This window comes from Typopeltis vanoorti, chromosome 3 (genome assembly GCF_054136105.1).
Source record: "Typopeltis vanoorti isolate ZY-2024b chromosome 3, IOZ_Tvanoo_1.0, whole genome shotgun sequence".
Taxonomy (NCBI): Eukaryota; Metazoa; Arthropoda; class Arachnida; order Uropygi; family Thelyphonidae; genus Typopeltis; species Typopeltis vanoorti.
Window position 1 is genome coordinate 97,524,304 of NC_143551.1, and position 18,612 is coordinate 97,542,915.

At 35.1% G+C, this 18,612-nt stretch overlaps 1 protein-coding gene across 1 annotated transcript in view; it reads left to right on the forward strand.

Moving 5' to 3' along the window:
* Nucleotides 1-18,612, forward strand: part of LOC150108407 (reelin-like) — a 920,570-nt gene that overhangs the window by 791,813 nt on the left and 110,145 nt on the right. The window contains exon 52 of the mRNA XM_090390755.1: nt 5,131-5,306. Coding sequence (XP_090246881.1) covers nt 5,131-5,306 — 176 coding nt within the window. The remainder of the gene's footprint in view (nt 1-5,130; nt 5,307-18,612) is intronic.

The window sequence follows — 18,612 nt, forward strand, 5'->3', positions numbered from 1 at the left end:
AGGGTAGGTGCTGTCTTAGTAACTTATTCACATTTTATAATAAAGTGACAGCAGAATTGGATAAAGGTAATGGCTACACCATGATATTGCTCAACTTTGCCAAGGCATTTGACAGAATACCACATGGAAAACTATTACAAAAACTGGAGAGGATAGGAATGAATATGAGGCTAGTAGAATGGATAGGGGATGGCTGATAGACAGACACCAGAGAGTAGTATATGGTGATGTGGAGTCTAGGAGAATGATGGTGATTAGTGGAGTACCTCAGGGTTTGGTACTAGGACCACTACTCTTTAATATGTATATCAATGACATAGGGAAAGATTTAAGAGTGGATATTCAGTTGTTTGTTGATGATACAAAGTTAGGGAGAGCAATAGTTGATAAAGGTGGTGTAGATATCCTGCAGGATGATTTTAATAAATTGGCATTGTGGGCAAACAATAATGATGATCAATTTAATGTTGCAAAATATAAGGTTATGTTATGCACTTCTGATTGAAAAGGTTGCATATGGTGTATCATATTGATGGTATTGGTTTGCAGGATATTGATGATAAAGTTAAAGTTCGTCAATCAGTATATTGATTGATGAACTTTAACTCTGAGTCTACCGTTATCCCCAAGCTAGGGACTTGGGGATAACGGTAGACTCAGAGTGGTGGACTCAGAGTTAAAGTTCATAGGACATATTGCAAAAGTTGGTAAAATAGCTCAACGAATTACTTGGATGATAGAAAGCACACTAACAAGTAAAGATAAGGAAATTATTATTCCTCTTTATAAGGCTATGATTTGGCCATATCTTGACTACTGTGCACAGATTTGGTCACCTGGATTTATTGGGGACTAGGAGGTGGTTGAAAAGATTCAGAGACGAGTGACCAAGATGGTGACAGGTCTGTGGAATGTGAAGATAGGTTGAAAGTTTGTGGGTTACAAAGTTTAGTTGATAGGCAGAAATGGGGGGGGGGGAGACATAATAGAAAATTTTCAGATATTAACCACCTTACCGGCCATTATGGATCAAATACACATCCTCATACGCTTCGTATCCATCATATATTTCAATGTAATGTCAGTGGTATTACAATTTTAATATGCACTTCACATCCATGATAACCTTGACGTCTATAGATGTCTTGGCCGGTAGCGTGGTTAAAGGGGTTTTATAAAATTGATGCAAGTGAAATTTTTCAATATATGACAGTCAGAGTCAACATATGACAGCCATGGAAGCTGTGTAAGAGTGTGGTTAGTAGGAGTGCATGGACCAGATTTTTTGCATGGAGAGTGGTAAGTGAGTGGAACGGATTGCCAGAAAATGGATTCAAGGAGAGATATGATAGGATTTGTGTGTATGATGGTTGATTTGAGTCTTCAGACTCCATGGAGATGCCGTAAATAATAATAATATTATTATTATTATCAGATCCAACACTCTCAAACCCCTGGTCACCTCCATCACATGCTGTTTCAGGTAATTATCCCTTAGTAACAGTAAAATCCATTTCCATTTTGCCATGTGCCCTTTCCTCTTTCCAATTTATATTCCCATAGTTGAAATCTATCATGATAATTGCTCAGCATGCACTCATTGTGCATCCCTTTGACCCACAGTTACGCTTACATAATGTCATTACTTTCCCATTCAGATTCGAAACCTGGGAAACTGCGCCAAGCTCTTCACAATCATTCCTGCACTCATACTTATCTATCCCACAGATGGCTATTTCCACACAGTCATTCCTGCACTCCTACTCATTTGTTCCAGAGGTAGCTAGACACATGTTTGATGGCTTCCCCCTAATATCTCTAGTTTCCCTGGTTTTGCACTTCCAAACTCTCACTAAACAGTACTTCCTCTAAGCATCTAATTCCAAAACCATTTAAATGCAGTCTATCAGGCATATACAGTTCCTTATATCCATCAAATTCACTTCACACGTCTATAAACTGCACACCATTGCTCCTGCACAATCTTCTCATTCGCAATCATGGCCCTTCTCAATTCTGTCCTATCATACCGAGGCAGCAGACTTAGAATCTTTACTTTCTTACTCTTCATTTTTGTTTCTTCTAACAACTCTTTAATATCTTCTCTTATTGCATATTTCTCACCTTTCAAATCATTTGTGCTCACCATAACAATTAACTCATTTACTTCTTTACAGCCTTCACTAACATCCTTTATCTTCACACTTGGAAAACATGCTTTCATCACTTACTCATTAAGTATACCTTTTATCATCAAATCCCCATACAAGACTATCTCTTTTCTCCCAGTTTCTCACACTTTTATGCTTTTCCCATTCACTCTTTCTTTCATTCTCCATTCTTCTGCTGTCTTGACACTCATGCTGTGCCATCTCAATGGACATGGTGTGATATATTTGTATATGATAAAGAACACGTGATGAACACATGAAAAGAAGAGAAATAGAAGAACGATAGAAATATTTAGGAGTAAAGAGGAAGCAGTTGTAAAGAGAAATTTTCCATTTATGAAGTGATGATGTATATTGGCCATACCGTATATGTTTTTTGCTGAAGGTTGATTACTTCAGCAAATGATTTACAGAGAATTTTACTTTCCGTTATTAATCTGATGATAAAAAACTCCTTAGCACATTCATGATACTAATGTACTATCTTTTTGCGGGTTGGAAAACATTTTAAAAAAAAATCATTAATTCCTAAATCTAAATTAAGTGACATCTAGGATTTCTAGAAGTAGCAGTAGGATTCTTGCAATAGTAAATATACAGGGTGTTCGGGATAAATTTGACAGTTTCGTAAGGAAAAAGAAAATCTTCTTTGTATCTATTGAATTTAATGAATTGACAAAAAATCATTACAGGCAGAGTTAATTACAATACTATCAACAAGATTTACTCAAAATAACCACCATTAGCATCGATCACAGCTTCAATTCTGCTTCGGAACCTCGAACAAGCTGATGCTACAGTCTCCCTGGGAAGGGCCGCAAAAACTGTTTTAATTTTATCCATTAACTGGGCTTTTGTATTACTGGAAGTGCGATTGGTGTCTTTTTCAACTGCGCCCCATACAAAATAATCCATGGGGTTAAGGTCTGGGGAGTTTGGAGGCCAAACATTTGGACTGGTGAAGTCGTAGAAATTTTCAGACAACCATTTTTGACTTTTCCCAGAGGTGTGGCAAGGGGCCGAATCCTGCTGCCATACATACGGCCTACCATTGGCTACCCTTGTTATCCAGGGCTTGACTACAGTTAGCAACTCCACGAACAAAGCCCGAATTCCAATGCCAGGGTTCTTCAACACCTGTTCCTGCAGATTTGCGAGGAATTCTGCTGTGCGAACGCAATCAGATCGTCTGCTAGGGATCTTTCTTCTTGCTACATCCTCGTAGTCACCATTGCAAGTCTCTAGTTCATGCCTGATTGTTTTTACTGTATTCAGGGAGCATTGGGCAGCAGTCGTAATATCCTTATTTTGATGGCGGGCACGAATCATCATGATACAAGTTATTCTCTTCCATGATTCAGGTGGGTTCCAGCTATCCATCCTTTCTGACATCTTGTATATGAATGAAGAAGGGTCCAAACTTTTAAATGAAGAGAAGTGTGTGTTAATACATGTAACTTACGGAAAAATATAATTAATTATAAATATGTCAAATTTATCCCGAACACCCTGTATATATATTAATCCTTATTATTCCTTAAATTTTAATTTGAAGTTGATAATTTATTTGTATTTTTGTAATCCAATATACATTATTTCATATACAATATACAAAGAATGAGAGGATCAAAAATCGACATTTCTCAATGACTATTCATTTTCATTGATTTTAAAATTAAAAAACAAAAATTTGCATTATAGATTCTTTTCAGTTTAAATCAAATCCCACTAAGCTTCTTTGTAACCTGTAAATAGTTTAAAATATTTTCTAATCTAAAAACATAATATATGCCTTAAATATAAAGAGCTAATAAGCTTCGTTTCGGCGATATAAACAATATTTTGTTTATACACTTTTCGCTATACCCTTTGGTATTATGGTCTAGCTACTCACTGATGAAGCCTCAAAAAAGGCTGAAACCAGTCTGGGTAGTGACCTCCCTCCATAATGTAAACAGTATACATTTCCTAGGAAATGTGTTTTTACATTATGGAAAATATCTAAGAATAGTGATCTGAACTTTCCCCACCTTTGCAACGAGTTGTCCGGTATTGTACTATGTACTAGGGTCACTTGCATTAGCTCACGCTAGTGATCACCGATACTTTATAGTTTACTATATTCGGCATGAAACTCTCTGATTCCAATCTTTGAGTTTCTTATTCGGTTTGAAAACAATGTGGATTTTATATCCCCTTAATTTAAAATATTGTTTATATCGCCAAAATGAAGCTTATTAGCTCTTTATATTTAAGTAACTTAATGGTTGCACCTCTTTGGAAACTCATATAGCAGAGTATGTAAGTTCTTTTCGCTATACACTTTGGTATTATGGTCTAGCTACTCACTGATGAAGCCTCAAAAAAGGCTGAAACCGGTCTGGGTAGTGACCTCCCTCCATTATGTAATAACAGTATACATTTCCTAGGAAATGTGTTTTTACATTATGGAAAATACCTAAGAATAGCAATCTGAACTTTCCCCACCTTTGCAACGAGTTGTCCGGTATTGTACTACGTACTAGGGTCACTTGCATTAGCTCACGCTAGTGATCGCCGATACTTTATAGTTTACTATATTCAGCATGAAACTCTCTGATTCCAATCTTTGAGTTTCTTATTCGGTTTTTAAACAATGTGGATTTTATATCCCCTTAATTTAAAATAATATATACCTTTAAAAATTCAATATCACATTATTGCAATTATATTAGCAAAATAATCTCAGTTGTTTGCATGATATTAAATCAAAGGATCAAATAAATATTATATTGAAAAATATATTTTTAAAATTTTCAATAATTTTACTCTTTTGTTTCTTGATTAAAAAAAATATTAATATAGTTATAGAGTTTACAAAATTATTAGAATTAACATAAATCATTATACTTAATGGTTTATTGCAATATGTTACCTGTAGCTTGCATAAAATTAAAATAATATTTTACTTAACCACCAGATGTATGTCAAAGACACATTTACCAGTTCTAAGATGGATTCCACATTTTGGAAATACATTGCTGGAGGGAAGGTGGATTTGCCATGCAGCCCACTTGTGGAAAGCACTGCAGCAGTATTTAGTGGACCAGGACCTCGGATTCTAGAAACTGTAGATCTGGATTTAAGAGATGCTCTGTAAGTAAAAGATAATGGTGAATGACATTTTGTGTAAATGTGAATGCGCACACACACACACACATATATATATATATATATCTTCAATACTGATAAAATTGCTAAAGTAACATATAATTAATCTATTCTAAGTTATTATTTTATTGCTATTACTTTATTACTAGAAACTATTCAGAAACAAATGTTGCTATTACTAATTATTCAATATTTTATCAGTGTGACAATTGAGTTGAATAAAGGAAATGCCTACACAGTGTACTGCTAAATATTGCTAAGACATTTGACAGGACACCACAGGGAACTCTGTTGCATAATTGGATCAGATGGGGATGTATATGAAGCTGGCAATGTCGATTTGTATCCATCATTCACTCTCTTATGATGAATACAAATCAAAGAGTTATAAGCTCAAATATCTTATCCTGTTGTTTACAATATTGTTCCTGTAGCAAAAAACATAGGTCAGACTGGAAAAAGTTTCCAAATCTTGGAAAGTGAACATCTCAGTGTCATCACCCACAAATATAAAGATAAATGAAGCCTTACCTGCCAAGTTTTCATAGCACACTATGATGTGGATTGCTCATCAGCCTTTATGTATTATCTGTATAACCTCCTATCCCAGATTTTTCAAAAAAATCTAGCAAGTTGTATATACTCACATAGCAGTCTAAATAAAAAAAACAAGGCCTCTTCTTGCATGCCATTTGAAACCCTTGCATCCATTCATGCAGTGTATCATGCTTATTCTATGCTAACAATCATCTAAACATTATGCATAATAATGAACTGCAAACACTATTATAGTCTTAAAATTGTGCTAGTCTTTAAACAAAGATAACTACATCTTCTTTGAAATGATTTCTTAAAAATAATTGTTTTTTGTGAGGCTTCAGTGATTTTCTCATTTTTTTTTCATTTTTCATAAATTTGGTGGGCACCAGGAAATATGATACCCACCAAATTATTCAGTCTGGCAAAAGTAAGAATTATTCATTCAATTTAATTATTCAATAAGTCATTCTCCATCATAGAGGATTAGTAAATGAGTTTTTAGAGGCACTTGTCTGTGATGTCTTTGCCATGGTTCTAGGAAAATTCGGCATAAACATTTTCACCATAAACATTTACGCCGTAAGACATTTTCGCTGTAAGATATTTTGCATTAATTTTTGTATATAATCAATGGATGATAAAGGTATTATAAATTCATTAAAAAGGCCAATTTTTATTAAGGTGAATGTCGGTGATACATAACATAATGAAATGATTTAAAAATTGTGCAAATTAAAAGAGATGCTGCGTAAATAATTAAATTTTTGCTTTGGATCATCGATTCAACAAATCCATCAGTAACATCACTCATTGGAAAATAATGCTAATGCTGTGAAGCATTTAATTTTTGTGTTGAATTCAGCATCTGTTTGATAGCATAACTTCAAACCAATGGCAACAATTTTGTGATATAGATTTTGTACCATATGAAATAAACAACCTGTTATAGTTGTTGATGTAAATATCTTAGAAAAAGCATCTATAGTTGCTTTCTTGAAGTAAACCATTAATGTTTCGGGATCAAATGATGAATATAAGTCCTTTAAGGCACTGAATAATGTGCTGTAAGTTAATTCTGATTTGCCAGGAAGCAAAGCAAAAAGCCACAAAAAACTCTTAGATTCGAATTTTTTTCTTTGTCCACACTTAAGTTTCTCCTTTAACACTGTTCTGCACCTTCTTCCTATTTCTAGTTCACTTTTTCTTACTCTCTTCGTTTCTGATGATGGAGTTTATATTTTCTTTTTAAATTTCAACTTGATGTTTGCAATCACCAAACTATGATCCGAGTCTATCTGCTCCTTGAAAAGTTCAACACTGCTGTGCTGATGTTATTCCATCTTCTTTTAATCATAATCATATCAATCATGTTCTTGATTTTCCTATCATTTGATCGCCACGTCCATTTTCTACACTCCTTTTGCTGGAATCTTGTACAGATCATCATATCGTTGTCCACAACAAATTCTAACATTTTTTCACCTCGTTCATTTCTTTCTCCGAAATCATATTTTCCCATGACTCTTTCCCAACCATCATTATATATTCCGACATCATTATATATTCCCACATCCATTTTTCACACTCTTTTTTCTGAAATCTTTTGTTACAGATCATCATATCGTGATCCACAGCAAATTCTAACATTTTTTCACCTCATTCATTTCTTTCTCCGAAATCATATTTTCCCATGACTCTTTCCCAACCATCATTATATATTCTGACTTTGGCATTCCAATCTCCATCAATAATTAGCACATCTTGTTTTGGTATTGTTTCTATTGTCTCTGTCAGATCTTTGTAAAATAAGTCAATATCCTCATCTGTGCTGTCAGATATGGATGCATATATCTTGACTATTGATATATTAAATGATTTTGCTTGAAATCTTGCTGCTATGATTTGTTCATTGACTGGTTTGTAGCCTGAGAGTGCCTTTCTAGCTTTTTTGTTAAGATGGAAACCAACTCCTGCTTCATGCTTGGTGTCATGCCATGACCATATGGCTTTGCATCTATTTATCTTTCCTGCTGATGTCCATCGCATCTCTGCCAGTCCTAGTATATCACACTAATATCTCTTCATTTCCTTGCGAAGTAATTCTAGTTTTCCTGCCATCCAAAGTGTCCATACATTCCATGTGCCTACTGATAATAGTTCTGTTAGTTTCAGTTTCTGTTTCCTTTCGGTATCCCAGTTTTTGATCCAATCCCCGATCGCTCGATTGGTATCGCGGACCTTGTTGATCCAGGCGACGTACGAGCCGGCATGTTGTAGCTGTTGATCGTATATGCATTAGATAACTGTGTTTTTTCTTTACAGTCAGAGCATCAACACTCATCTGACCGACCCTCCTCCTTTATCCAGGCTTGGAACTGGCATGAGACCCCTAAGGATTCCATGGTGACGTTTTGCTTTGCTTCCTGGCAAATCAGAATTAACTTACAGCTGATTATTCAGTGCCTTAAAGAGCTTACATTCATCATTAGATCCTGAAACATTAATGGTTGAACTTCGAGAAAGCAACTATCGATGCATTTTCTAACATATTTACATCGACAACTGTAACAGGCTGTTTATTTCATATGGTACAAAATCTATATCGCAAAATTGTTGCCATTGGTTTGAAGTTATGCTATCAAACAGATGCTGAATTCAACACGAAAATTAAATGCTTCACAGCATTAGCATTTTTTCTAGTGAGCGATGTTACTGATGGATTTGTCGAATTGATGATCTGCAGCAAAAAGTTGATTATTTATGCAGCATCTCTTTTAATTTGCACAATTTTTAAATGATTTCATTATGCTATATATCACCGACATTCACCTTAATAAAAATTGGCCATTTTAATTAATTTATAATACCTTTATCATCCATTGATTATTTACAAAAATTAATGCAAAATATCTTACGCCGAAAATGTCTTACGGCATAAATGTTTACAGTGAAAATGTTGCACCGAATTTTCCAGTCACGCTTTGTTACATGGCCACATCCTGAAGCTACTCCACTTTCATTCCTTACCAGAATCAAGCAGCCTATATCCTTGTATCAAATTCATCATGGACAAAAAAAAAAAAAAAAAAAAAAAAAAGAGGTAGAAAATCATCCTCACTTCATCCCAAGGAAAAAGATCCAGGGCATTGTCAACATATACAAGTCTGTTCCCAAGAACACTAGCCTGTACACAGAAATTTCATACATTGCTGAAATCTCTGACCCAGTTTCAAGGATCCTTTAAGAGTACAATTTAGCGTTTACTTTTTTTTCTTGTAAACAAACTCTTTGCAGTACACCGCCTGTAGTTTTTTCATGCTAGAGTGCATATCTTCACACATTCATGCATTAGCAACCATTCCACATCAATTCCCCAAATTACCAGTCCATTAAGAACATCCTGAAGGATCTCTACAGTATCATTAAGGTACAAATTAAACAGCAGCACCCTTATTGCAGAGTCCTGTGGCACATTGGTCCCTCCCGCTCTCTCTCTCTCTCTCTCTCTTTGATTCATTTCCACCATTTACTACTCTCTGATGTCTGTCCATCAGCTACTCTCTAATCCATGTCACCAGTAGGTCATTTCTCATTTTCTCCAACTTACATAATAGTATTCCATGCAGTATCTGTTAAATGCTTTCGCAGAGTCCAGAGAAATATAAAGTTGTAGTCATTTTCCTTACTCAGTCAGGCTTTCACTTTATTGTAGAGAATTAGTGAATTACTAAGAGAAGATCTCCTCCTTCTCAAAGCCCCATAGAATATTATATTCCTATGTAACCATTCCTAAATTTTGCCCTCAACCAACTTTCCAGTGCCTTAACCATCCATCTCTGAGATATTAATTGGTCCATAATTTGAAACCTCGGTTTTAGAGCCTCCTTTGTATAATGGAACTATGTTGCCTTCTTTAAATTCCTTCAGGGACTATGCTAGTACTGGGACTAATTACAGTCTGGTTAGAAATACTGCCATTTCTCTTGAAATTCCCATAACATAAGGTTTGATATCTCATCTGACCTCATGACTGTGTTCACATTGAGATTTCTTAGTAACCTAAATACCTTCCACTCATCTACCTCTGTTGTCTTCTCAATCCCTTTCACTGTATTATCTCCACATGAATGATACTGAGTGATCACTTTGCAAACATGTAATTCAACTGACTTCTGCTTCTGTCATCTATTTTCTATCAGCATTCATGAAAATTATCTTTCCATATTTCCTTCCTTATTTACTGAGTTTAAAATGAGGGATTTTGTGCAATGTAGTGTGTGTGTGTGTGTGTGTGTGTTCAAAGTACTTATCGCCAAGAGTGAGTGGTTTATGGTATGAGAGTGAAGAGAGGGTATGTCAGAAATGTTTTGCATGCAAGTCATGTTCAAAGCAGGAGAATGAAGTAACTAATATTAACAATGGTAGCAGGACAGTAAAAATGTTTCTGAGAATAATAGTGAAGCAGTGAGCAATAGTGGATGAAATATCAATGGGAATGATGAGATAACAGTAAAGAGAGGAATATAGCATGTTTACATGGAGTCTTTCACAAGACAAAATGTAAGCTCAAGTGACTTGACAAATGATTGCTGTGTAGCACAGAAGGAGGAAGAATGAAAGAAAAAGTGAATGGAAAAAGAATGAAAGAGTGAGAAACTGAAAGTAAGGAGAAAATATTGTATGAAGATTTGATGATAAATGGTTAATTTCATGAGTGTCACAAAAGCATGCAATCCAGGTGTGAAGATCAAGGATGTTAGTGAAGCTGTTAGCTTGGAGGGGAGAAGTAAAAGAGTTGAATGTTTTAGCAGGTACAAATCATTTGAAAGGTGAGAAAAGATATGAGAGTTGCTGATAGAAGCAAAAAAAAAGAGTGAGAAAGTAAGGATTGTGAGTTGGCTGCCTTAGTTTAATAGGACTGAACTGAAAAGAAGGGTCATGATTGCTAATGAGTCAATGGAAAGAACAAAATTCATATACAAGTTCTTTTGATGGGAAAAAGAACTTGTATATGACTGATGTACTGCATTTTACTGATTTTCAATTGAGATGTGTGTGTGTGTGGAAAGAGTGTTATTAAGTGAGAGGCTGGAAGTGCAGAATCATAAAAACTAGTACTGCGGGGAGGGAGGGATGCAGTCATGTGTAGGTTCAGCTGCCTCTAGGACAAATGAGTGTATGTGCAAAAATGATTATGCAATGCAGAATGTAGTTTCAGAGGTTTCAAATCCAAATGAGTTGGTAATAGCATTACAGAGGGGCAACTGTGGGCCAAAGGGATGTTGAAATGCATGTACATGACTGCCAGAAGTATCTATCAGAAATAAAAAAGAAGAGATTTTGGTATTGGTCAGCTCAACTTGACCAAAAATTATCAGCATCAGCAAGACCTTGTTGACAAAAAATGATATAGGTACAGGAGTAGAATGTAAGGTGTATTGTATTTTCAGGGAGGAAACAGTAAATAAGACAGGGAAAGGGTATTGCTGAAGATCTTCAACAAATAAAAATAAAAGTTAAGGAAAATGTTAGGTCTGAGAGAGATGATTCATTTGAGACTATCTGATGCGAGATAGAAACCAGTAGAACAAAATATTGATGGTTGCTGCTATAGACCAGGGGTTCATACAAAGATGTGGATGGCATGCATCAACAAATTACTACAATGAGTGCAGGCCAAGAACTTATTATGGGAGACTTCAACTATGAGGACATAGCTGGGAGAGAGGAAAGGATGTATAGCAAGATGGAAATGGAATTTATGCAGTTACTAAACAATAATTACCAGAAAAAGCATGTCATGGAGGGAACCAGGAGTTTAAGAATACTGAATCTAATAATAGCATCAGAAGATGTATCCATAACCAGTAGACACTTCTGCCTCCAATTGGAGAAAGTGACCATATAGTTTTGTCCTCAGAGGTTGCTCAACATATGGAATTCTCATTCAAGAAAGAGTTTATGGTGAACTACTGAGATAGTTCATCATGGTAGTGGTGATTACGACAGACTCCGGAGATAGTTGGGAGGAGTGCCATGGCTTAATAAGCTACAAAAAAAAAGAATGTCAGTAGTGTATGGGAAGTGGTCAGGGATTGTATGAAAGAAGCAGTATCAGACCCAGGGGGAAGATAAACAAAGTAGGAGTTAAGTGGATTTGTAGCGATATTATTATTATTATTCCTGACACCTCCAAGGAGTCCGAAGACTCATCGCGGGAGGACACCTACAACTGTTTCAACCACTACACCGAACCTCTACTACGAATCATCTCCATCAACACTATCTACCATCCAACTCCACCACCACCACAACTAGTATTTTTTGTCTGTAAATTGCATATGTTCTGAAAGGCCGAGTTGTCTGTTTTGCGGGATAAAAAAGTTTCCGGGAGAAAAAACCCTGCTACCTCCGTATGAGATTGGCTAACTCACCTTCAATTGAAATCGTCCAGATAAAGATTCCTCCTGTCGCAACGAGAATCGAACTTAGGCCTATTCCAGTTGAAGGGCACAATGTACCATCGTTCTTCCAATTGCACTACGGAGTCACAATTGGAAGAATGTAAAGCTGGAGATACAAAAAAGAAAACATTGTGGAAGGAATATAAAGAAAAAAGTGATCAGCATATTCATGAGCAGTACAAAGTGCAGGAGAGAAGGTGCAACTGCTAGAGTAAGAAAGGGCAAATCAGATGATAACAGAAAATTAGCTAAGCAAGCAAAGTAAATCCAAGTAAGTAAGAGAAGCAATCCTTCCATTAAAGTTATCCTTCCATAATCAGTCTGATTATGGAAGAATAACTTTAATCAGCATTAAATGGCAGGAAGCTGACAGAAGTAGAAGAAATTGTTGAATTGCTAAGTAATCACTTTGCAAGGGTGTATCATCCAGGTGAAGATTTTGCCATTACAAAATCTAATGCAAACAGAGTCTAATATGAGAATTGAGGTAGATTAACTGGAGGTGCTCAGCATATTGAAAATATTGAAATGCACGAGGTAATTGGCAATGCCTCTAACAAAGTTATTTAATCTAACATTCAGTTCTTCCAAAGTTCCAAGAGAGTGGTAAAAGGAAGTGTAATTTGCTACTTCTCTCTCTCTCTCTTGTGACTCCCAGATAGAATTAGCAAATTACAGACCATTTAGTATCTCAGGAGTGATGGTTAAAATGATAAAAAGCTGGTTAAAGTTGAATAGGAATATGATTCTGTACAGTGGGTAACATGGCTTTTTAAAAGGTAGGTCTTAACTTAGTAATTTACTCAATTACTTATAAGCATAAACTTATATACTCTATATTATAAGCATTACTTAATGCTTATAATATAGATTATAATATAGAGACAGTAGAATTATTAAGGGAAATGGCTACTCCTTGATACTTCTGGACTTTGCAGAGGTATCTGACAGAATACCATGTCAAAAATTATTACATAAGTTACAAAATGGGAATGGATACAAAGATGGTAGGGGGGGGGGGGCTGATAGACAAACACTAGAGAGTAGTATTTGATGGAGTGGAGGAGAATGAGGTGACTAATGAAGCTAGGACCACTACTCTTTAATTTATATATTAATGATACATGGAATAATTTAAGAGGATGGGATATTAGTTATTTGCTGATGATAAAAAACTAGGAATGACAGTAGCTGATAAAGGTAATGTAGATATCTATATAGGTAATGCAGATATGCACTTTAGGTTGAAAATATGGAATATTTTCAACCAAATTGCATAACATTACTTACATCACTGTGTATTACATTGACGGTGCACGATGGTGCAGGAGATTGATAAAGTTAGGGATTTGCGAATAATGGTGAACAAAGAGTTCAAGTTCAGAACATATTGCAAAACGTTGACAAAATAGCTCAAAGGATTACTTGGATATTGAAAAAAACACTAACAAGTAAAGATAGGAAGGTTATTATCCCTCTTTATAAGGCTGTGATTTGGCCACATCTTGACTACTGTGGATAGACTTGGTCATCTTGAGTTTGTTAGATATCAGGATACCACCTCTTGATACCAAGAGGATCCAGAGACAAGTGATGAGGCTGGTGACAGGTCTTTGAGATGCTTCCCACAAGGATAGATTGAAGGTGTGTGAGTTACAGAGTTTATTTGATAGGCAGAAAAGAAGGGACATGATAGAAACTTATAAGTTACTAAGGGAATTCTATGACTGATAAAAAAAAGTTTATAAGATTGACAAAAGAAATTTTGAAATTTTTCATTCATGACAAATTAAGAGAATTAGGCACCATCCCTGGAAGTGTTGTAAGATTGTGGCTAATATGGATGTGCAGACCACATTTTTTGCTAGGATAGTGGTGAACAAGTAGAATTAGTTGTGAGTGCCTTGATGGTGAGTGAGTTTAAGAAGAATGATAGGTGTCAGTCTTCTGCAAAAGAGTCTTGTGACTCCATAAAAACACCTGTATAATAATCATTCTTCTTTCACTTATCACATCATAAAAGATCTCTTTTAGGATTTCCTTTAGACTGCTGAGCTAACTTTCTCTTATAATCTTATCTTGTTGTCTTTGCCATGCCAGCCACCATTCTTGTTTGGGCTTTGTATTTTTCATGATTCTGCAGATCACCTTTCTCTTTATATATCCTCCATAAAATTTTCCTCTTCCACAGCTCCTGCTTAATAACTTAATTTTGAAAAGTCTAGGAATATCATTATGTAGCCATCTCCCCTATTCAACTTAGTTATCAATTTCTTGTAATGAGATTGTCAATTTTGGCACTTTAGTCTCCTTTTCAGAGGATCATCAAATATATACAGGATTGTAATGGACTTCTTGTTTGTATCTGGAAGAAGGGAAGAAGTATATAACATCGATTAATATTCAGTTATCTGGTAGGAGGGGATTGTAATTATTTGACAAGAAAATATCATATGTGTGTAATTGCACTCATCATTAGTGAGAGCATTATTTTCTGGACAAGCCATTTTTCACATTAATGGATCTATGGTATCAGTTTAGCATGTTAGTTTCCAACGTGATTGGCCTAGTGGTTAGTGTATCCACTCTTAAACCAACAGGCTGCAGGTTAAAATCTTGTAATGAGATTGTCAATTTTGGCACTTTAGTCTCCTTTTCAGAGGATCATCAAATATATACAGGATTGTAATGGACTTCTTGTTTGTATCTGGAAGAAGGGAAGAAGTATATAACATCGATTAATATTCAGTTATCTGGTAGGAGGGGATTGTAATTATTTGACAAGAAAATATCATATGTGTGTAATTGCACTCATCATTAGTGAGAGCATTATTTTCTGGACAAGCCATTTTTCACATTAATGGATCTATGGTATCAGTTTAGCATGTTAGTTTCCAACGTGATTGGCCTAGTGGTTAGTGTATCCACTCTTAAACCAACAGGCTGCAGGTTAAAATCTTGTAATGAGATTGTCAATTTTGGCACTTTAGTCTCCTTTTCAGAGGATCATCAAATATATACAGGATTGTAATGGACTTCTTGTTTGTATCTGGAAGAAGGGAAGAAGTATATAACATCGATTAATATTCAGTTATCTGGTAGGAGGGGATTGTAATTATTTGACAAGAAAATATCATATGTGTGTAATTGCACTCATCATTAGTGAGAGCATTATTTTCTGGACAAGCCATTTTTCACATTAATGGATCTATGGTATCAGTTTAGCATGTTAGTTTCCAACGTGATTGGCCTAGTGGTTAGTGTATCCACTCTTAAACCAACAGGCTGCAGGTTAAAATCTTGTAATGAGATTGTCAATTTTGGCACTTTAGTCTCCTTTTCAGAGGATCATCAAATATATACAGGATTGTAATGGACTTCTTGTTTGTATCTGGAAGAAGGGAAGAAGTATATAACATCGATTAATATTCAGTTATCTGGTAGGAGGGGATTGTAATTATTTGACAAGAAAATATCATATGTGTGTAATTGCACTCATCATTAGTGAGAGCATTATTTTCTGGACAAGCCATTTTTCACATTAATGGATCTATGGTATCAGTTTAGCATGTTAGTTTCCAACGTGATTGGCCTAGTGGTTAGTGTATCCACTCTTAAACCAACAGGCTGCAGGTTAAAATCTTGTAATGAGATTGTCAATTTTGGCACTTTAGTCTCCTTTTCAGAGGATCATCAAATATATACAGGATTGTAATGGACTTCTTGTTTGTATCTGGAAGAAGGGAAGAAGTATATAACATCGATTAATATTCAGTTATCTGGTAGGAGGGGATTGTAATTATTTGACAAGAAAATATCATATGTGTGATTGCACTCATCATTAGTGAGAGCATTATTTTCTGGACAATCCATTTTTCACATTAATGGATCTATGGTATCAGTTTAGCATGTTAGTTTCCAACGTGATTGGCCTAGTGGTTAGTGTATCCACTCTTAAACCAACAGGCTGCAGGTTAAAATCGCACCATGGGCATGGTTGTTTGTGATCGTCTCTTTAGGTGCAAGATGAATTTCATTGCCTGGTGTGAGGCCACCACCACCCCGTTTATTGGTGGCTTGAAACAGTCTTGAAAAGGCTAAATAAGGTATGTGTAAAATGGATAAATGAAGAGATCAAGCATGAATTCTGGAAGAAGAAACTGTGGAGGCAACACAAGATGAAAATTGCTTATATCAGTTGCATGAAGAGTACAAAGAGCAGGGGCCATGAAGGTGACTTGATTGGTAAACATAGCAAAAGTGCAGTATGAGAAGAAATTAGTTAATTAAGCTAAGGAAAATCCTAGTGATTTATTTTGATATGTGGCAAGTAAAAGAAAAAATGATTATGGAATGATGATGCTAATTGATGACACTGAAATATTGGTAAGTGATGTAGAAGATATAATTGAAGTATTCGATGAGCAATTTATCAGTGTATTTCATCATGAGAAGCTCAAGTGTTGAGAAAATGATGGAGGAGGGACTGATGACAAATGAGAAGGAAGTATATGAGGAATTAAGTAACTTGATGTTAATAAGACACTAAGACTTGACAATATATTGTCTCAAGTCTTGAAGGAATGCACTAGGGCAGTGTTTCTCAAACTTCCGATATCCGCATACCCCTTCTTAAATTTTCATTATTACCAAGTACCCCTAATTAATTAATTAAAATAAATTAATTAATTAAAAATTAATTAAAATTAATAAATTAATTTAAAATATTACCATATTTTCCTGTGTATAAGACGCACTTTTTTATCTTAAAAATGGGGTGCATCTTATATAATGAAGGTAAAGATTGTTTCTTCTTTTCAAAGTCATACGTACTTCCTTTTATGTTCCAAGATCTTTGTAAGCGGTTAATGGTGCAATCAAATTAATGCGTAACCTTCATGTGACTTCTAGCACATTATTGGCTAAGAACGAGGAGTCCCTATTCAAGTTTCATAATATCTTATCTGAGTAATCAGTTACCGATGTTTATCAGTATTGAGTTGACGTGTTGAGATATTTTGTGTTAGGTTTTACGTTTTTTCCAGAAAATTGTATTAAATTTCTTGGGTGCGTCTTATACACCGGAAAATACGGTAATTAAAATGAAATATCTATTTTATTTGAATTTATATGTTCATGTAAACAAAAAATATGATTTATTTGTAAAATTTTGGTTCTCTAGAGATGTCGGCTCATCAATTTCATTTGATCCAGATGCAATATCAATGTTTTCTTGTTGTTAAACAAGTTAGAGTTATTATAACTAAGATGAAAAGCCGTTTGGCTTTTCATTTTAGTTCTCCCTTTACTTAAGTTAGAGTTATATTCGAGTAAATACGGTATTTTTTTTTAGCTTTCAAATTCTTATGTATGGATCATTGGTTAAAGATTGGATTTATAAAACCCCCAAAAAGAGAGCAATAGCAAATACAAGTAAGCAAATTGCTCTCTTTTGGGGGTTTTATAAATCCAATCTTTAACCAATGATCCATACATAAGAATTTGAAAGCTAAAAAAAAAAATACCGTATTTACTCGAATATAACTCTTTTTTCCCAAAATTAAAGCTAAAAAATTGTGTTGCGAGATACGTGCAGGAATTTTCGGAAACTAAAGTTTTCAGAAAAAAACTGAAAATGGTGTGACTTACCAAGAAGCTCCTACTCACTATCATTACTTTTGGCATCGAAAACAGTTTCTTTGTGTGCATTGTCAAAATCATCTAACAAAATAGCGTCATCTTCTTTCCCATTATTTCAAGCAAAAATTACCAGTAATTTACAAGACTTGAGATAAGTAGAGTAGCGAAGAACTGTATATGATTGGTGCGGTATTAACAAAAGATCGTGCGAACCAAAGAGAAATTAACATTTCAACAGTTGAGTTGAAATGCTAATTCCCTTCAACCGAATTCCATAATATCTGAAACACATTCACTATATATATTTCTTAGTTTTAACACGTTAACGAGGGGAGTGGTGTCAAGCAAAACCATATGTTCCACCGGCAACATATGGTTTTGCTTGTCTATAAATAATTTTCTGTTGGAGAGGGGATGTGATTCATTATTTAGTGCTATTTTATCCGGGTTGTCTCTAATTGCACTGTTTGTTGAAAAATATAATGACTCCTTTAATTATGCATAGCCGAAAATTTCCACGTACTCCCTAACGACCTTTCGCGTACTCCACACTTTGAGAAATACTGCACTAGGGGAATTATTGACACCATTGATATGTGTTTATCATAAGTCTTACAACAGGGTTAGTCCCAAAGGAATGGAAAGTG